We start from the raw sequence: 21,885 nt of genomic DNA, 5'->3' as shown, positions 1-21,885 counted from the left end.
CAGTTTTCCTCTTTATTGTTTGTCCTTTGTTAGTATATTGTGTTTTTTATAAATATAGTAAAAGAAATAAAAATTGGGCATGGTAACTGAATATAGCGTTGGCATGTTGGAGAAGGAAGCCACACACAGCCCAGAGGAGGTAGCATGTGGAGGCATTAGTCAGCACTTCCTGTCCAAGAGGTGGGAGATGAGAATTCCCTCCGTGAACACGTTTGAAAAAGGTTTCATCAGGGGCAGCCTGGAGAACCAAATGACCAGAAAGCTTAGCTAGCCATATGCATAAATATTCTGAAGGTAAAAAGATGCGGTTTAGAGAAAGTTAAAAATAGATATATAATAGATATTTCCAGAATAACTTGTCATTTTGTTGGAATTCCTTCTTACCTACACCACCTAGTAGATATCTAATTCCCCGGTTTGTGAAGACTTTGTATCCCATACAGCCTGAACATCTGAAAAGTTATCATCTTCTATAATCTTCTAGTCTTCTATAGAAATATTGATATCAGAACAGAGCTTGATCAGCAATTGCAATTGCTACTAACTCCAGCAGGTTTGGCTCTGGTGCATAGACAGTATTTCTGGGCAATGTAACGGCTGACTGAGAACTAGCTTACAGGAAATACACTGCATTGTAATGGAAAGACTCATCCTTTGTTGCAATAAGAACAATACAGAAAACAGTGTAATTCCTGATCCAAAATTCTGGAGTCTATCCAATAACTCCAAAGTTGCTGGACCCAATGTTTAACAGAAGTAAAATATACCCCAATATTTTGTTGAAAAGCACAATTTACTTTTTAGTTAATAGCTTAAAGTCTTCTTACAAATCTCATTATGGGTAAAACCTTTAGACTTGTTTATAGTTTTTCAAATTGAGGTAATTTGCAGAAAATCTTATTGTTAGTGCATTGAAATCATAATTGTAGATATATAAAAACTTTTCACACTTCAGTACTAGAACTGTTGCATGTTGTCTGCTTTGACCCCAAAATGATCACATCTTCCAAAGCATTACACAAAGAAACTTCCAGTTGTCATAACAACCTACCGCAGCTTTTTTGCAACATGTAGAGATCCTGCATTTGTTTCTGATATTATTAGTAAAAATTAAAATCACCTAAAGTTTAAAAAACAAGATTATTAAAAGGGGGTGGGAATGAAGATTTTTTTTTTTACTTCCTGCAAAGCTGATTTCAAATTTCGTTCTTTGCACAGTGATCTGTAGGAAATTTCTCTCAATTCCTGTTGGGAGGTAACTATTCTGTTCTCCGCCATTTTTATACAAAATATGCAGATTTCTTATAATGACTGTGTAAAATAACACTCAGAATATAAATAACCTTTAGAAAAATCTTCATATGTTTGGCTAAGTAACAAGTTTACTAGACAGGACCTTGAATGCGTCAATCTTGTCAAATGAAATACTGAATCATTATGAAAGTCCTATTTAAGCTGTGATCCTAGCTAACACTGTTATAACTGCTTCAGATTCAGCCATCAACTTAGTTTCTAGTAGGAAAGAATCAATATTACTCTGTTTATATTATTTTATTAATATTAAAATAGAATACAATAGGTTAGCCATTGCACTAGACAAAATTACAAACTGGATCTACCTGAGTCTCTGGAACTTGTTCACTTATGAGGTATCACAGACTGATTCTTTTTAATAGCTAGAGATCTCATTTTGATTAAGTCCTCATTATGCAAGGTTGTGCATCAATACATAAAAAAAGACAGTCTTTTCCTAAATTTTAAGGACAGGTAATGGCAGCTGCAGAAGAAAGTTCAGATTTCCACCAAAGGTCATGTAACAGGTAAATGGCAAAACTGCTAACAAAGGACATCTTATTTATAGTTAAGTCTGTCACATAGTTCAGGCAGTATTCAATTGACTTGCACAGACATACTGATTCATTACAAGAATTGTACTCACCGTTTGTAAAATAATGCAAAATTAATACATAAGTTTTTTTGTTAAGATACTTTAATATTAATATGACAGTTTTAGAAGAGCTCTCAAAGATCAGAAGTCAGGCAAGCATCCACCTAGCAGAGGCATATTATAGCAAGAAATAACAGAAGAATTTGATTGCTAATACTGCTTGCTAAAGGTGTTTCAAGAATACTGCCCAGACTACTGCAGCAATATGCTGTTATTCACAGACATATCTGCTTGCATGGGGGAGAGAAATTCTCTTTATCAGCAAAGTGTTCAGAAAGATTTAGATCTATAAGGCAAAAAAATTTTAACATTTTTAGAAGTCACTTAACATATGGAAAACAGATCACCAATATCAAATCATTATAAAACAGTTCAAAGTCTCAAACATCCAAATTCTTAAGCATATACTGGTTTAATATTCAGCTTCTCTATTTGCACATGTGACTAGTTGAAATAATTTTGGTGATTCAGCACACTTTAGAGAATATTTTGGACAACTTATTTAAGACAGACCACTGAAAAGTCAGTGTTGCTACCAATTTTGATAACACCTATTCTAACAAAGTTTTAGAAGGGTTGATGTCAACAGATATGTATCAGTCATTCCCATATCAGCCTGGTCTCACTGAAGTAAGAAATCTTATCTATTTTTTTGAAAGTGTAGCTTAGTTGTTGTTTTTAATAATTGGCCATTAGATCAATGCCATGATCACCATTTCATGACTGGTTAAGAACAAAGGTCTGAAGTCATTAGGCAGAAATCATTTGAAGAAAGAGAGAAGCAGTATTAAAAACATATAAGTATCGTGGCATTTTTCTTCTTCTTTGCAAATTATATTTGACTGTTATATGAATGACACATTTCAAAACAAATGGGCTCCTTCCTGACAAAAGAATATATAAGCCATATTGTTTGTCTGTACCACAGACTTCTGTCTCATTCACACCTTAAAATTTGCGCATATGCAACGGATAGCTGAATTTGTGCTTGTAGTTCACATAGCTTTGTTCATGCACACATGCTCTCAATGCCACATGAATAAAAAAATCTCTTCTCCAAATATGTACAAGCCAATAAAGATTCTGGCTCAAGAGTGAGGCTTGCTCTGTTTCTGAAACAGAAATATTAATAAAGTCCACTAAAATTGCAGTAACCCGGGACTTGCACTTTGCCAGACTCTAATGGATCCTGGAACACACAAGTTCTGAGATGCATTAGCAGAGACCCTACATCTTTGGGAGATCCTATTTGCTTCAGCAAGTCACCATAAGTTTACAGACGTTTAGGACATACTCAACAAACCCCTAAATTCTAGCTTTACAAGAAGAGAACAGTGCTGTACTGTGCCATAACTGCATTGAAAAGGTCTTGAAAATCTTTTGTGTTGACAAAAGAAAACGTTCACTAGCCCTGCAAACTGGCACAGTTCACCTTTAGTTGAGAGAGGAATACATTCTTCTGAACCAGGATGGTGTGAATAGGTTTTATGCATTTTAAGCCGCATTTTCTCAGTGATCAGGATGACGTTCATAACATTCAGTGGTATGGCACAGTCCCACAGAAAATATGGAAGCATTTCAGAAAGTAATTCCAGTGAAAGCAATTGATTTCTGATGTGGCAAAAGGATCTTCTTGTTCCCATGTTATTTGCCAAATTAATGCACTTACTATGTTAATTTGAGAGATTTGTAACACTTCAGCAGTTTTTATGAACTATGATTTAAATGACTCCTGGAATTACCAATGTGGAGACAATAAATTCTTTGTAGTGGCAGTGACTGGTAATGAGGACCTAACTACAACGTCCGCTTCAAACGCTCATAGAATTACCTTTCAACCTGAGCTGCTGCTGACCTGTCAGCTATCTTTGATACACTTAAATGTGCTCCTCGTTTACTTTTTTTCCCTTCCGCTTGCCACATTGGAGTCTCTTCTCCTACTTCTCTTCTCAGTCTCTTCCGAGGATCCTTCTCACATCCCTGTGCCCTAGTGTTTAAAGGAGGTAATTCAGGTTTCTGCTCTTGATCCCCTTCTCTTTTCCTTCTGCACCTGCTGTATTGCATCTGTCAGAATTCCACAGTGATAGCAGCAAAGGTGATGTAAGCTGAGACTGATTCCCACCGGCTAAAAAGGGTTAAATAAGTTGCTTTCTCCCTCATCCCAAGGAAAGTGGATGCAGAGAAAACCTTTTGAATTAATCATTTCATTCTCTCGTCAGTTCCTGTGGCAGAACGTCATCAGGAGATTCCAGCCTTCAGACAGATTATAAAGCCAGACTACAGTTCTTAACCTCACTTTGATTATATTTTAGGTTCTTGCATGCACAAAGCAAAAATAATGATTCTGCACTTCACAGTTCAGACTTGCCTAAACCACTACCCTCTATAAAGAGCTTCAAGAACCTTGCATAGCAAATGTTGGAAGACCTCACTGTTATTGCTCCAGACTCATTCACAGTGCTGAAATAATGCACATTGCTTTGGATTCAAACCTTATACAAATTATTTTAGAATCAAAACGATGGCAAGAGCAAGCAAGTAGAAAGTGAGAATCGCATTCGCTGTTTGCCTTTCTGCTACTACTAACAGATCTGCTACTAAGCTTTCTAATAGAACAGCAAACACTGGTAGCATTAGGACAGACTAGCATGACCTTCTCTACTATTGGATTTTAAAAAGCCCTGAAACAGAACCACCCCAGTCTTTACTTAGTGAGAATTGATTTACATCATGGTAGTTTGGTTTCCAGCTCAACAGACAAGAATATATCGTATGCTTTGGATCAATGAAAGCTCATGTTTATCCACTATGTGCTCAATAACCTGGAAAATTTGCATGTCCTATAGATTCTGCTGATTACTATGGCTAATTAAAATGATGAGAATGTGCTATTGATCTAATTATGAAACATATGCATAATTTGGGATGCATATGGAATAAACTGTGGTGGCTGCGCTATTATGCCTTTCAAAGACATGTCTGTTGTCTTACAAGACAGAGAAGGATTTATGGGAATGCCACTCTCACTGATGCTGGCTGACATACAGACACAAAAATAAATGGAGCCACTGTCACAGGGCTCCAATTCCTCTGTTAAGCCAGAGGGTGTTGTGCCTGGAAGACCTGCCAAGCAAGAGGGGGCTGGCAGGGTGACTGAAGAACGAGCATGTTGTGCATCCATCTCTGCATGTGTACCAGAAGCAGGAACTGATGCGGAGATGAAACTCTCTGGGGATTTGACAATGAACAGTTACTCAAAACACTGCAGCTCCAGTGAGGACAGCTTTGAATTACAGGGTAGCACAAGGTCAGAAGCTAAAAGCTTTGTTAAAAGCAAAAATAAGGATGAAGGCTATCGACCCCATCAATCAAAGCACTGTCAAAAAGGGGGTGAAAAAACCCATGGACTGCAACACTCTTCTCTATATCCAGCGGAACTGGGAAACACTAGCCAAAAGCTCCAGAGGCAGAAGACGACACACAAGAAAAGCAGTTCCTCTGCATCTGACTTGAGTGTGGTGAGTCAAGGATCATCAAGCTCATTGTCTGTTTTGGAAGAAAAAATTGAAGCTAAACTCAAATTCTCTCAATTTATTAATGAAGTTACTTTCAGAGTGCTTGATCCCATGAGCCTGAGGGCATACCGAGCCGCTAAACTGAAGAACACTTTTCCATCCGGTGTGAGAAGCTTAGATGATCTGCGCATTAAGAGAAAGACTCCTGAAAGCTGGAAGGAGAATATTCTAGATGGGAAAACGCATCAAGAAATAGACTTAGAGAGTCTCAGAAGTGATGACATTGTGGCTGGAGCACGAACACGCAAATTAGAGAAGTCCTTGTCCCTGGATACAAGTCCTTGTCTTGGGTCGTTTGGTAATGGTGCCTCATGCAGAACAAGATCTGGCTTGCCTGTAGAAATTATGATTTCTCAAAGCAAACAAATGCCAGCCAGAAAGTCTGCTTCTCTGCCTAGAAGTACAAGCATGGTGAGCTCTCTTTCAAACCACTTCTTTGGGTCATATGTGATAAGTACTTGTGCATTAATGTGACTATTTGAGAGTTGTTCCTGTCTTGCTGGGTGGGATCTTACTGTGTGCAGAAACTTTTCTCCAGGAATAACATAGCAGATTTATTTTTAGTAGCTGAAGAACCAAGCTCTAGGATTTATAGGAGGAAGGAAAGATAGGATACACGTCCCTGGTCCTTCCCAGTCCTTCTAATGTGGTAAAGGAAGACTTTATGAGATCAGACAAAAAAGGTATTCCAGCATTGCAAGGAAACATTGCAAGGAAACATAGATATAACCAAGCCAGCCCTAAATGAGCAGCCAAGGCACCCCCAAGAAGGACGATTTAGCCTAAGAGGGTTCAGTAACCAGCTACTAGTTAGCCACGTTTGTTAGGTTAGAGCTTGCTTGGCTATCTCTACACTAAACAGGCATTTTCTGTTATGCATCTAAGTGCTAGTGAGCAGTCTGACATCCCGAAAACCTTGCTGTGGATCGTGCGCCTGGAGTTAATACATCTAGTCTGATAATTTATTCCCTGATTTTTCTGAGAAACCTTAAGAACAGGGAAAGTTCGTTCTTCAGACTGAAGCTCGCTCTTCTACAGGCTGGCCAAAAATGTTATTGTTTTTAATTTCGTCTTATGAGATTCTTTGTTTCTCTGAGGAAGGGGTGTTTATGCTTATGGAGGAGGACAAAAAGAGATTGCTGTTCTTTGCTTGCATGGCACTGTAGGAAATCCTGAGCTGCAAGACCTTGAACTGTCACATTATATTGTTTTGCCTCTAGAGAAATAGTTATAATCTTGCTAAAACAATAAAGGTCCAGGAACTGTTACTTAAGACTATACATATGCACACGGATGTTGCTAAAATGTGAGCTTGAAGCTCCGTTATTCTTAAAAAAGCAAATTCAAATTAAAAATAAACAAAAGGTTGTCTGTATTCACAGATGACTAACAAATAGGAGAACATCCCAATCTTAAGAATTTCATGCAGTCTTCAGCAGCTCAAGCTTAGGATTTTATAGCACGCCCTTGGATGTTTTAGTTATCATCTATCAAAGACGGCCTGAGGGAGAACAGAAGGGGTGAAAGATAATGAAACATGGAGGGAAATTGTATGTTCTGTCACATCACAGCTCCATGATGGGAGCTGTCCTGCAAAGGGGTCAGGAGGCTCCAGACTGAGCCTATGGCAGGATATGGGTTTTTGCATTTCAATTAGCCATCTGTCACAGCATCTTTTCCAGTGGACTTACTCATACTGTACACATCAGAACATACAACTGATGGAGCACTAACTGACTAAACATTCCTGAGTGCTTTATTATCCCAGTCAGTTAATGTAGGCATCAGTCTACTCCAATTTAAGCATCAGATTGCTTTAAATCTGTTCATTTAAATTTAACACAGTAGTTACCAAGTGTTTTATCTCAACAAACAATACTTCAGCCTGCAGAACTCTACATGAGAAAAGGAAGGAGTGGTAAGGGAAAAGAATATCACATTCAGTCTTATCTACAGATTCAGGACTCCTACGTGCAAAAGATTTGACTTCAATATAATTTATTTAGTGCAAGCCCTCACCTGAAGCATGACTAGTAAGAAGCGAAAGGATAACTGTACAGTCTTGGATGTTGTTATTGTAAAGATATTTAAAAAGTATTTGATTATATAATGTTCATTTGAATGCATATATAGAACATTGCCTAAAACTATGTTTCGGTTGCCAAGCTATCATTCACACATAGAAGATAATCTGAGAGGGAGAGGGAGAGAGAGCAAGTGAGTGCTGGTTACGTTGCCTTAGATATAAAAACAGAAGAGTAGAGGTATAACAATACAGATTCTGAAGAGCATGAAAGAGCATGCTTGAAAGCTTGAAGCTAATAAAGCTGAACCTAATAAAAAAGTGACTCAGAAAAGGAATTTTGTCACACTGCCTCCTATCTGCTATGTTTTCTAAAGTCCACTGAGATCTCCACAACTGTGTTTGTACTTCCTTTGATGGTTCTGTATTGGATCCAGGCGCACTAAGGTGATTTTCAACTTTCGTTCTTCAGAGAGCTGGTCAAAACATTCCGGAACGTTTCTGCAGAAACTACAGCAAACAGCTGTATCTGTAATGAAATCTAAATAAACCATCTTCACTGCATATCTATGCAGAGGAACTTACAGCTAGCAGTATAGAAAAGGATAGTCTATTTAATGACCAAAGTTACGGAGAGTTCTAATAGGCAGAAAGCAATTACCAAGTATGATGGACACAGCATTGCTGTGGTATAAGCTGTTTGAGTAACCTGGCAGGCAGGGTGAAATTATTTATCATGTTTGTGCGCTAATATAAATTTGGAATGGCTGGATAAATAATTGGGAAAGCCAAATGATTTAACTAGATGAAAGCAAGCCTCCAAATCCATGCCAGTACAGGGGAGGGTGCACAACTCAAGACTATGTCAGACTTCCAGGCTGAAATGAACTGACTAGTTTAGACGGCTGAAAAATTTGGAAAAAGGATTACATAAAATGAAAAGTGTTCCTCGGGACTGGAAGTATATGGTTTTTGGAATCTGTCAAAGGGCAGATCAATACAGAGAGAAATATGGATGGGTCCAAACAAGACTCATTGTCCTCAGATCCAGGCCACATTACATTTCAGGGAAAGCCAGGCATGACAAGAGACTGGTCTGTGGCTTTTAAGATCTGTGCCATGTTAAATGCATTTATTTCAAATAACCAATGCTTTTATTCAGGAAGACTTTGGATACCACTGCTATTGTTCCAGGAGAAAAGAGAACTGCTGGTACCAAGCCAAAGTTTAGTTCTTCTCAGATAATCGTAAGTAAGATTGACTTCAGACCTGAACAGGTCTGTAGTCTCTTGAGATTTGAATCAACCTGGATATTACATTTGAGTCAAATTTAGTTGCATATGAGGATCAACATTCCAGGCAGACTTCATCTTCACATATTTACTTTTGCCTGTACAAGGGAGCATATTATATAATATTATAGATTGTTTTTTTCCTGTTTGTGGGAAAAAAGCAGGTCTGTCTCCTCCTTAGAAAGGCTATATCCTTTCATCTTAACAAACAAACAGACAAACAAAACAAACAAACAAAACCTACCAGTAGTACATATTCTGTGAGCAAGAGGTCTTAGGATCACTTGATTATTGACCTCATCATTATTACTATATGCATATGTATCCTAAGGAATTGTGCACTTGTCACCTAAGGCCATGACATTATCTCATCGATATCTCACAGAATAAACAAAGTCAAGCCTGATCAATACATGCAAATGACTGCAATATGTATGCTGCAATATTTCCCCCCCCCCACCCCCCGCTGAGTTACTAGCAACCCAATGCTCCAATTTGGTGCAAATGTTGTCTTACAAAAAGGCTTGGGTAGGGAGAATGGTGCCTCTACAGAAAATTTTGGAAGTTAAGATTTTAAGTGCTACGAGACATGCTTGCCCAGGAAGCACGAGGAGGGCAGAAACATAACCTTGCTCCATACAGTCTAACCATGCTTACTGAGCCACGTCTGATAATAATTTAGCTACATCTACGCAGTGCTGCACCCGAGCAGTTAAAGCCAACAACAATTGCTTATTACCAAGACAGTGTCATTACATGAAGACAGTTAGATTCTTTCTCAGTGATGGGCTTGTGTGGCAATACATTACATGGGCTTCTCAACTTGTTTTGGCACAACGTTCAGGATATCCTCTCTATTTGACATACTGCAGCTACCTAACTAAATGCATCCCTGCTGGTCTTGCATCTCCATCTGTCCTCCATCTCACAATTGAACTGCACTATTCTCATCACCCAGATCAGGCTGATGCTACAGCCACCCGTCAGAACCAGGGGCACCTGGAGAGTCATTGATGCTAGAGCTGCCTCCTGTGTGATTCCTCTAATGTGTCAAACTTTGGGTCCATACAAGCAGTTCCGTTCCTTCCTGTAGCTTTAGCAAAGCCCCCCTGAAAACAAAGTATTCATCATTGTTCTAATTTCAATCAATATATGCCCTAAAGTATGTTTACTATAGCTGCTGAGACAGAAGGGGACAAATGTCTGTTACAAAGATGTGCATCCTTATAAAACATACATGAATGAAGCACAAGCTAAAATAACACTCCTCTTCATTCCTCTCACAAGAAGTGAATATTACAATAATTACAGTAAAGATGAAATATGACCAATTTAGACATTTATTCAGGCTGTCAAGAAGATTCAAATTCTAATGATGCATATATGGAAGCCTGTTAGCTAGTTAATTCTTAAGGAACCCTATAGGTAGCCTCCTGAAGTAAAGTATCATGAGACATTAACAAAAATAGGCAAAGTGATACCAGTTTCTGCTTTCTGCTATCTGTTATGCATGAGGATTCATGCTGTTCATTACAGGTCCTCTTGCAAGACGAATGCTTCAGCACGACAGATTATGCACTGACAGATTAGTTGCATTTTCTACTGTTACAGCCACAACATTTGTGAGACAGTCTTATTCTACCACAGGTTCTTTCCTGTCTGAGAAGTTTAGGGGCGGGGAGGGTATCATTTCTAAAGATACTCAGTTTCTGGAGCACTTCAATTCTAACATAAGCTCACTGAAAGGGCAGATAAGGTGATGGTCCCTGTCTTAGAGGGACAAAGGGGCCAAATCTCTTTCATACAAGATGTCCTTCCAGCCTGATACAGTGCTGTAGAAAAGGCAAGTGTCTTGCTCTTGGATGAATGCCAAAGCTTTCATTTCCACTTATGGTACAGTGGTGTTTACAAATATGATCAGGGTTCAAATACTCCATAATGGAAAGTATCATTTCACTGACTGATGTGTGAAATAGGATAATAGAAATAATAAGAGGAGGCACCAGAAGCACAGAGAGCTAAAGTGATTTGTCCAGGTCAGTGGTTAATTAAGGAGCAGAACATAGGCCAGAAAAGCCTTCCAGTGTCCTATTTTCTGGTCTGTTCCAGGTCTTTCAGGCATGCAGGACAATTTAGAACCACCCTCAATAGCAGAAATAATGCTGCTTTAATCACCCAAGGTTTCAAGAGGACTACGAGAAAGAAAGAAAAAGTAAGAAAGAGGACTACATCAGTTCTTCCATTCTTTAGCTAAATTACATGACAAATTATCTCATTAAGGTCTCATATTAGTTTCTTATGACAAAGGAAAATGCCATATGACCACCTTTCCTGGCATCCTGGCGTCTCTCTTGCCATGTCATTTTGTATAACACTGCTTAGAAGTCTGCTCCCCTCTGCCTTGAAAACTGGAGGTGACCATCAGGCTGTCAAAATATGGATTAAGTACATGACTTAATTCCTTTTTCAAATATGAGACTGAGAAAAGGTAATGGTTGTTTCTTTTCACAATCAGACATCAGCAAAATCCATCTGTGCTTCACACACGTTGGAAAAGAACGCAGGAAGGACACGGCAGCTGAACTGCTAGTAAAACAAACCATAACAACTTCCCTTTATCATTGTTTCTCCATCTACAGACCCCTCAAAACAGTAAATTGACAACCTGTGCATTTAGTAACAATATATAAGAATCATAGGTCAAAATAATTGAATTTGGGTGTGAAAAGCCAAGTACCTCATCTCTAGTCAACAGGGGCTGCAATTGCTCAGCACTTCCAAAAGTCCCTACTGCACCACTAGAACCTCTCTCCTTCTGATACCAACCCTAACTGTGTTTCTATTCTATACACCACTACTATGAAATTCTCACTATGGATGCATTAATTGCCAATTTGATGATGTACCAATAAGCAGTATTCCAAAGGTATTATGTATGCAGATATGTACACCTGAAGCTTCAGGGTAGGTAAATTAGTCTTATGCATAACACCTCATGAGAGCTAGGCATGCAGTCAAGCACTGTAAGCTATCGGAACAGCTGACCAGAAGAAATGGCTGTGCTTTCTGAACCTCAGAATGTCTGTGAAATCAAGGATAAATCAAGGATAAGTGCTTTTTCACTGATCAAGTTACTGAAGAAGCCCCTACTTTTAAATACCCCCTCAGTCTCTGAGAGGACTTGGCCAAGTTATGTTTGAAGTAGGTAGTAGTATTCATCGTACCAGCGGCAGCCAAGCTGGGGTAAGCTCAGCAAAAGACGAGCAGTCTAAGTATTTTTCCAGCTTCATCAGTTAAATATAGAGCGCTAAATCGTCTCCCTCATTTTGTCTGTGACATTTATGGTACAGTCACAAGATAATAGAAGACAAGAAGGCCATGTGCAATTTCATCTCTAGTTAATTTAACACTTCTTGTCCCAATAATGTGGCATTGACTCCTTTGCCCACTGCTGAGAGGAGTGCAGCAGCCATGTACTGTAGGAGAGATCAGCATAATGTTTTTAGAGCAGCAGATGTGACATCATTTTACAAGCAACAGTAAGAGCAGATGGTGTTTAGAGAGTTCTCCTTGCCTGCTCTAAAACACCTCCATTGGGTCACTAATGGATCCTCCGTCTAGTCGAACACAGTGCATAAAGCTACAATGTTCCCAGGATGACGCATATGGTCATTTACAGCTTCTCAGCTCATCAAATACAAATTAGATCAAAATCTTCTTTACAGAGCACAGACACCTATAAGCCAGTACTCAATAGAGTAAGCTATTTATTCAAGACAGAATAAAATAAAAAGACAGTTTGAGCTGCTTCACAATGAAAAGATTGTGTTTTCAACTAAATTAAGTATCTCACCAAAAAGCCTGCATTTTTTGAAGTTAGGGTTTGTACTTGGTTCCCCCTCTCCATTTTTAGAGGAAAAAGGGAGTAGCAAGTGAGAGAGGAGGGAGATGTTTGGGTAAAGGGACAGGCGTTACTATAAAGTTAAATTTCTGCACAGGAGGCAGGGCTCTAACCAGAACACAAGGTCATTTTCCAGCCAAATCTACTATTTGCCTTCAGAAGGGTGAGTACTCAGCCAGAGAAAAATGCTGATCCCATGCAGTTCACTGATTTCGGTATCTCTTGGCGCCAGTCACAGGAAAGCAATGCTGGCAATCAAAAATGTTTAGTGTTCCTTTTCTAGTGATTTTTGTTAATATGCTTTTCCCCTTCCTCTGAGTTTTAAAATCATTTTCAATTGTACACTCTATCTTTGGCTGCCTTTAGAAAGAAATGGTACTTTCAGAGTAACCGAAGCTACAACAGGCTTACAACAATTACCATCAGCAGAGATGCCTGAAAGCGGCAGAGCCAGACAAGGGAAGAAAAAGAGTGTGATGGAGAGAAGACCAATAGATTTTTCTTCTTTGGCCCAAGTTTAGGCTAAAATCCTTTCTGTGCAATTTGTGAGACAGCAGGTTTTAAGGTGTTTCTACTCATTTTTCTTTCCTTCCTTCAGCCAGCAGCCTGTGTTTGTCATATTTGTGAACTGATTTCTTGTTCTGCCACAACATGGCTTCGGCATATCACAGAGGCAGAAGGCCTCAGCATGCAGTGACTCCCTCCCACAGGTCTATACAATAATTAACATAACCGTTTCGTCTGGTCAACGTTATGAAAACTTCTGAATTCTGCCAATAGCAGATTGAAGTGCAAGGCACTTCTCAGAGCCAGAGCTGGCTCTGATGTATTTTTCCAGTCATGTAATGGATATTTTTGCCCCACTTGTTCTAAGGTTTTTGGTAGTATTAAAATTCTGCCCATTGACGTACTGCATGTGGTTAATAGAAACACAGATGTAACCTTATGCCCCTCCCCACTGTCCTTTAACATCACCTAAGTAAAAGAAAAGTTCAGTTTTAAATATGAACCTAGCACACCATGCATTTTGGGGACAGAAAAGAGGGAATCGGTATTTCTGCCAAAGCTGTAATTGAAAAACTCCATTTTCTCTGTAGGTCTTGGTGCTGTGTGGGTTTTAGCCTCACATCAGAAACTCTAGCATTAAAACTTTGACAAACAGTGAGACTGATAAACTTCTGGAGCAGAAATTTTCATGAGCTGAAGTATGGATTGGAGGGTTTATACTAAATGCGGACCCCAGTGGAATGAAGACTACCTTCCCCAATGCTATGCATTCATATCTCAGAACTGCAGCTCTGACCTCAGGTCTGGTAAGGTCCTCATTCAAGATGCTATTTTATTATTTTTAAAATATATATTTTGTTCAATAAGCCCTATAAAAATGGCATTTCCACAAACTGTCTCAGACATTTGTTTCAGTGACTTCTTTGCGCAGAGGCTTTAACTTGACCTTCTCAAATGAAACTTTTCAGTGCCAGGAGTCCTTAGATGACAGGAAAACACATCATGTGGATAAGAAATAAGCAGCAGATGCCACAAATCTTGGCTTTTAAACATTCTCCCATGATTAAACAGGCCAGCAAAACACGGGGAAAAATAAAGGCAGATGCAAAACTGATTGGAAAAAGAGTACTGAGAGGGTAGAGCTCACATTCAGCAGTGAGTGGGGTCTCACTAGGACTAATACTATTTGATATTTACAAGCAGATGCAGTTGCTTTGAGATACCATGACTATCTATCTGCAGAGAGTAAATAAAACATGCAGTTCTTCTCATTTGTCTCATTTGAAGACCACAGCAGCACGTTTATATCCCTGTGTAATGCTCTTGAGTGCATGCTTGTGAAATTTCCAAAATGCTGACTTGCAACAATAAGCAATGCTGACTTGCAAAGGAATCTTTCAATTTCTGAAAATCAACCTTAGTCTTCAGGTTGTTTTTCTGTATTGTAGCTTGTAGAGTAGTGGAGAAGAGCAACTCTTCCGCAACCTTTTTGCCATCCTAAATCCATTTCTTAAATGTATAATCTAAAGCCCATTCAGTACACCTAGGCCAAAAGGAAGTTATTTAAACATCTCACTATGGCCCTATCCCTCAAATCACCATTATATCTGTAACCGCTAAATTTCTTTCCTTTTCCACTGCCAGAAAGAAATATATTCCAGAACTTGCTAGGATTTTAATGTTGAAAACACTCAAGTAAGCAGGATACAACAGCGTTGGAGTAGCTGCCCACTGCTGAACAGCTAGCGAGTAGGCTGTCATCTGTGTGGACTTCTGTTGAGGTGCTGCTGACCAACAGCTCTCAGTTTCTAACAGTAACTTCAATATTTGCAAGGAGTCACTTAAAAAAGTTATTCAAGTACACGTCTACGTCAGTCAAGCTCATGAGCTATCTGCATCAATATTTGATGTTAGCTGGGCAAGAGCGATCACCTCTACGGCTGTGCCTGCCTCCTGCTCCCTCCTTGGGTAACCACAGCAGTCTAAACAAAAGAGGAAAAGGAATAAATACTAGGCTTGTTCATACAGCAACACTTTTTCCCTTGAAAATAAAGAGACGCTCCCCTAAAGGAGAGCTATTCCCTAGATAGCCATAGTAACAAAAACCTGCTGTGTGTGTACATGGTTAAAACGAGCAGCTGCCGAGGATTCAAAAACTGGTTCACAGCCACTTATTTCTGCAGCAGTCAGCCAGCTCTCCAGGCCGCGCGCTTCGCTGCGCTGAGCGCCGCGCCGTAGGCTCGCGAAAAGCACTAGACGCATCCTATTTCTGGAGGTTCGAAGCTGAATCATAGTCTTGCAACAAGAAAACCAGGGCCGCCGCTAAGCCAGCAGGGCAAAATAAAACCGAGCAACGGACACGGAGGCCTGTACGGTGGGAGAGCGCCTCCAGGAGCACTAACGAGAGCGGCTCTCCGGGCCCTGAGGGCACTGCCAAGCCTCACGGCTGCTCACCCCTCCCCTGCCCAGGCCAGGCCGCCATTTCACCCAGCCCGGGGGGCCCTCGGCCGGCCCCGGCCCCACCGCAGGCCCCCCTACCGCCACCTGGCCTGGCCCCAGGGAGGCACCCCAGCTGCCCTTCTCCCTCGTGAGGCCGCGGCACAGGCCCTGGTGCCGAGGCCCGGCCCTGCCCTGCCGCGGGGAGCCCCGGCGCGCGGCACCCGGACGGCAGCAGGAGGTGGATGGAGGCCCTGCCTTTACCGGACGCTCCTCTCCCGCTGCTCCGGCAAAGCCTGTCGCTCAACAGCGACAGAAGGGAAGGTACAGTGTTTCCCAGGGCATGAAATGTCATCGTAGGGAGGAAACTGGGAATCACTGCAATGCAAACTATAGAAAGCCAGGGTAACTCAGTGATCATAAGGAGTTTAAACAGAATAACAAATTAGTTTAAAAAAAAAAAATTGGCTAAAATTCTCTACAGGTGTCCTTATTTCAGCAGCAGAACTCAGAGCAGCATCTTCATTTGCCTTATGTATACTGATCTTCTCCACTCTTTGCTATCTTTGCTAGCTCTTTTTTTGATGTAGCACATGTAAAATGGACATTGAACCAGGTAGCTAAGTTACAGGAGGGAAGGATGCAGCCCATTACGTTCAATGCAGTTAATTAAAAATACAATTAAAGTAGAAACAGCAATGAGAATTGGAACACAATAAATAATTAAAACAAAATTAGTCTGGCACTTTTGTTGAGCTAGACTCAGTTTCTAGTTAAATCTAAATGTCTGTTTACCTTATGGATAGCAGCAGACCTTACACAACTATAAGTTTTCCTTCCATTATCGTTGTATAAGTGCGCACACCCAGGTTTCCCACTTTCCCCTTCCTCTATCCCACCTTCCCTAACCAACCTGCCATTCAACTCCCATTCTGCAGTGATGAGAAAATGGGAGTTTTCTGAGAAGCTGCCCATATAGAGCAGGAAACAATGATGGCAGAAAATAACAAAAACTCTGTTAATTATTCCGACAAAAAATGAAACAGTCCCCTACTGATGGAGGGGAAACCGTTGTCAGATTGTTATTTATCTACTTATTTATTTTGGGAACAGGCAAGAGTAGAAAGAGCCAAAGCTATTCCTTCGCTAGGTTGCTGGTAGCTTATTTGTACCATGCTTACACCCAGTTGGGGCGTAAGAGCTGACATCGCAAGAAGCAACCTGAGAAGGATCCTTTGTCCTTCAAATGCTACAGTTTTTGTACAAATTCTTGGTATAACATAACTGCTTCATTTCCAAGTTCATATCTGCAGGAATCATTTTTACAGGTTATTGTGTCTCTGTCTGATACTACCACAGCAGTGCTCCAGCTCCATAAATTGTGTGCGTATTGACAGCTGTGGTTGGTTTCCTGCTTTTCTTGCATTCATTCACATCATAAGTGTTCCTTCCTTCCTGGAAGGAAAGAAATCTCTCCCCTGCCTTGGGAAACGTTAGTGACAAAGAGCAGGGTGCTGAGAAGAATGTTTCAGCTTTCACTTTTTAACCACAGAACATCTCCAGTTCTTTGAGAAGGAAGAAACAAATGAACCACTATGGCTGAGTCACTATTTAATAACATAATAATTAGCTGAACATCATGACAACTAGGGATTAAGTATTTTCCACTCTTATTGGATTTCTAGCAGCAGAAGAAAAACAACAGGTAGCTCTTCTAGTAACTCAGTTATTTTAGTACCAAAGATCAATAGTTTGGTTCTTGCATTTCTCAAAACTATGAACCGCTCATCGCTATAATAAATATAAATATTAGCATATGTCCTCTAAGCTGTAGTGGAGGTATATGTGCACTGCTTTAATATGCCAAGCTTTTTAATATGCCAATAACTAACAGATTTCTTTTAAATCCTTAACTTTCTGTTGAACAACAATTGTTAAGACAACAGCTGTTCCAATGCTGATTTTTTTGTGTATCGACAGCTGCATTGAAGATATGTGTTGCTGCAAAACATAGGTAAAAGTGGTTATAGATTTATAGGATTTACCACTACGTATCAGACCACTCTGTTAACATGGACAGTAACAGAAGCTCCTGAGGCAGATGAAAGCTTTCCTTTGATAACCAAAGCAACGGAGGACATAACAGTGTGTTTTCTTATAATTGTCTCCACTGGTTTATTGCATAACCCTGGGTAAAAGTCCATCACTGCTGTGCCTCAGTTTCTCCAGGTATAAAATAAGAATAACTCATAAACCATGCAGTTTTGCATAGTGCTTCAAGGTCCTACAGAAAATGAAAATATAAATAGCTGTTGCAAAACATACCCCAGAAGGTTGAAGGCCTTAACTGATGGAATGATCAGTTCATTCCTTGACTGGCATAGTTCAAGGAATCCTTATGCTAATGGATACAGTAAATTTTTCATTATACCCTTGTACAGTCCTTACCAAACATGAAATCAAAATTGATTGCTTAGGAGTGTTTCTGTTCTTTCCTTTCGTAAACGCTTATGTTTTGATTTTTCTTTTTTTTTTTTGAAAATCTTTATGATGTAGCCTTTCACTGTAAACATATCTTTTTCTGAACTGTAAAATGGAAAGTTAAATTATGATGAATGTGGGAGTATCATATAGTCTTAATATCTGAGATGTAAAAAATTTAGCAGTGTGCAGTCTGATCAACAAGGTAGCTTTGGACTTGGAAGACATTTAACTCCTCAGTTTCCCTAAAATTATTTAAAGTCAGCAGCTCTTTTTCAAAGGGGCAGTTTTGCACAACAGTGCCTTCTTCTACCAGTTAAATTAGACACACATTTCCCAGCATAATTCTCTGTTTCAACAAACCTTTGTACACTTTTCTTTTCTTTCCAGAGCAGGAAGATTGGCAGTGGATTCTGATGCTGTTAGCTTATTGTGTTATCTCACACTTAATATGTCTTATAATACTTATGGTACTTTTTTGCCTTGCACAACTACACATCTTATTTTCCAGTTTCATATGCACCCATATATTTAATAGTCTTGTTTCACCTCTTTGCCTTCCACTATTTGTGTCATTCCCTTTCATACTAATAACAATGTTTCTGGATTCTCAAGACTTAAGATCTGATGCCAAACTTAAAACAACGATGGCCTGTTTGCTTCCCAGTTCATGGTCTGCTTGTCTTCTGCTGCAGCGTCACTCACTCAGCTGAAGTTATGGTTCTGTCACCACCCTTTTCGTCAAGGCCAGGCATAAATTGGTGCTCTCAAACTCTCACACAGAATTTGCAAAAAAATTCTATCACATATGTCCAGGCATGTGGTAGTCTTTACGTTAAGTACAGTTCCACACAACTCTTGCTCGATTTGAGCTCTGCTTGTTTTTATTCTCAAGTCTTATTTCTTTCAACATTTTGAATTCTCAGTTATATCTGTAGTGCCAGTGCACTGTCAACCCTTCATACCTTTGATCTACATGGAATGACTTCATGGCACGGCAAATTTAATTGTCTTACTTAAAGTTTGTCCTGAGTCTTCCAGCAGTCTGTGCTGTTTGTTCCAGCCACAATCGAGGATTCACAGCCTCTCAGAAGTGCAAGACTGGCTGTTCAGCCTTAGTTCAGTCACAGCCTTTCTGTATTTGTGCTTTCCTTTAATAGCTCAAAGTTAAAAATATCTTGTGTTTTTATGTCAAATACAGCACTCAAACCCCTGTAATGCAGTTTTACAGTTAAATTACTTTCTCTGGATTAACTGGAAACTGTTAACTTCAGTACAAGTGCAGCAGAACTTACTACTGTCAGAAATAAATCTATCTTCTGATTCTCTTGCTTTCCATCGTCACCTATTACTTTCAGATATGATAGGTGCACCATTAAAGTCTGTTCCAGTTGTCTTCTGTCTTTACAAAAAAATTAGATCTAGCAGACCTTTGCTCAGCTCTGTTTGTCTTCACTCTTTCTGTAACTTTTATTTACAAGGAGTGCAATGGGGTATTCTTTAATTGCTTTGGGTCTAAAGTACTTCAGATAAATTCTGTATATTCCGTGAGAAGTTTTCATCCGTCTCCACTTAACAGAACATTTTAAAACATAAGCGATGGCCATATTTGTGCTCTATAGTAACACTTTCCATTGCAAAATATCAAAACCAAAAACGAGAATCAGGAAAAAAAAAAAGAAACAAGTAGTAAAACAATTACAGTCTTTGATAGCCTTCTGATATAAAAATCTGAGATTACCTCTCACTATGTTTTAAGTAGCATGGATTTTTTTTCATGGAAAAATATGCTTTGAAGTCTATGACAGATATTGCAAGTAGGAAGGACTAATACCTACGCTGTAATTATCCATATATAATTCATTTTGTCCACTGTAGAATTGCTCATTACTGGAATGTGAATTTAGAGGCAAAGCAGTAGTTTTGGGAGCCTAATTTTGCAAACGCTCACACTGGGGCATTGTGCTTTCCGATGTGTTACCAGTGAAACAAATAAACAAGTAGTAACAGTGTAGTCAGACAGGTACTTGTAATGCGCTTTGAGTTGTCCCTCTCGTCTTATGGGTGAAATACCAAAACTGGGAGAGATGCATGAGACAGGTGTTGCCAGGAGGTAAGAAGGGAGTAGCTTTAGGACTGATTCCCAGGAGGCAAATGACAGCCATTTCTGTGAAGTCTCACCACTTCTCCGCGAGTCCTGTATGGGCCGGCTGGCCTGGCAATTGGGAAGTCTGCAGCATTCCCCATGAGCTCATCTCTTCCCATGAAGATAAGTTCAGATCACCCAATCCCCTACCGCTGGGCATGCTCCTGCTGGTCTCATCTGTACAGGAGCTCCTCAGCGCTGGGACACCCTGGAAACTGCCCGGTTATAGCTCTTGCCTGAACATGGAGAAGTTTATACAGGAATCAGGTCACACACTGTGGAGCCCACACTGTTTTGAGCCTTTAATTTTTTTTAAAGGGAAAGGAGAAATTAGCTTTCCCGTTTTCTCTTATAGGAGAAAACCTAATAACCTTTGCAGATAACATGATTTGCATAATTTTACCAAGAACTAGACACTTTAATTTCTAATGATAAGGAATGTTAACAATTCCCTTTGGTTAAAAATAGCTTGCTCCTATGACGTTTTGGTTATTAATAGTTTACCCAGTACTGATTTGAAACATTTTGATAAATGTTCAGAACTTCAAAGCGTGACATTTGATCATTTATTTAGCTAAACTACTTAGTATCAAGGTAAGAATGTCTTCAAAGCAAGAACTTGTTTAAAAAAAACATATATATAAGTTGATTAGACATGACTTGTTATCCTTTGGTATAAAGGGATTTATAAAAATGTTCCAAAAACAAACGGGGTTTAAAAAATGTTCCAAAAAATCTTCCAGGATCGATTTTATTTTACTTATTTATTTATTTTTTACAAGTTTACCTGCAGTCATGCTGTCATTCCTTTTTGATCCCATGGAAAAAGGCCTCTTTCTTTAATGAGGAAGCTTTTCTATTTTATACCTGGTTATTTTAAAGTGAAGCAACTTTCCCGAGAATTCTGAAGAGGAATTTCAGTACTTGCTCCTTAGTGGGATTTTGCCTTCAGGCTATTTATCAGACAAGGTATTTCTATTTTTTTATTTTTGCATTTCTTCCCCCACCCTGCTTTTCCTTCTGAATTAGCCACATATTTAAGTAGGAGAATTTATGTCTTCCTTTGCCTGATGTTAATTTCAGACAAATTTCCATGCTCCTGAGCCCCATACAGGTCCCCAGCAATCTTTTTCCCATGTCATGTGAGATTTAGGATTGCACTATCCCTCCTATTGCCTTCCTCCATGCTTTTTCTGTGAGGAAATCTAGTTGCCCATTCCAGAGGAAGCAAGTGTGCTTCAGTAAGGTACCCAATCTGAACGGAGAAGGGCAAGGACCACACAGGGCACCCTGAAAAGGCTGTAGCTGCATCATCCACATGAAGCCTAAGTCTCGCTTTATGTGGCTAAAAATTTTAACAACTCAATTCTCAATCTGGGTCTTGCATAGTCACAGCAGATTGGAGGGAAGGAATTATTTTTTTGAAAGTTTTATAGAATGGCATCACACTGATGAGAAATTCTGTGCTGCTTCTCTCCCTATTGCCAAAGTCAGCTTCACATTTGGGCCAATGTTTCCCAAAGGACAGGTGAGTGTAAAAGGGCAGCTGTGATAGTCTTATAAAGGGATTTGATTT

The 21,885-nt window shown here is 39.6% G+C and overlaps 1 protein-coding gene across 1 annotated transcript in view; it reads left to right on the top strand.

Annotated features, from left to right (window-relative positions):
* The first annotated feature begins 5,190 nt into the window (after positions 1 to 5,190).
* The window catches only part of BEGAIN (brain enriched guanylate kinase associated), a 150,157-nt gene continuing 133,462 nt past the window's right edge, over positions 5,191 to 21,885 (top strand). Inside the window, exon 1 of the mRNA XM_068947059.1 lies at positions 5,191 to 5,934. Coding sequence (XP_068803160.1) covers positions 5,191 to 5,934 — 744 coding nt within the window. The remainder of the gene's footprint in view (positions 5,935 to 21,885) is intronic.

Source organism: Struthio camelus, chromosome 5 (assembly GCF_040807025.1).
Source record: "Struthio camelus isolate bStrCam1 chromosome 5, bStrCam1.hap1, whole genome shotgun sequence".
In the NCBI taxonomy this organism is placed as follows: domain Eukaryota; kingdom Metazoa; phylum Chordata; class Aves; order Struthioniformes; family Struthionidae; genus Struthio; species Struthio camelus.
This window is presented reverse-complemented; position numbering and strand designations above follow the sequence as displayed.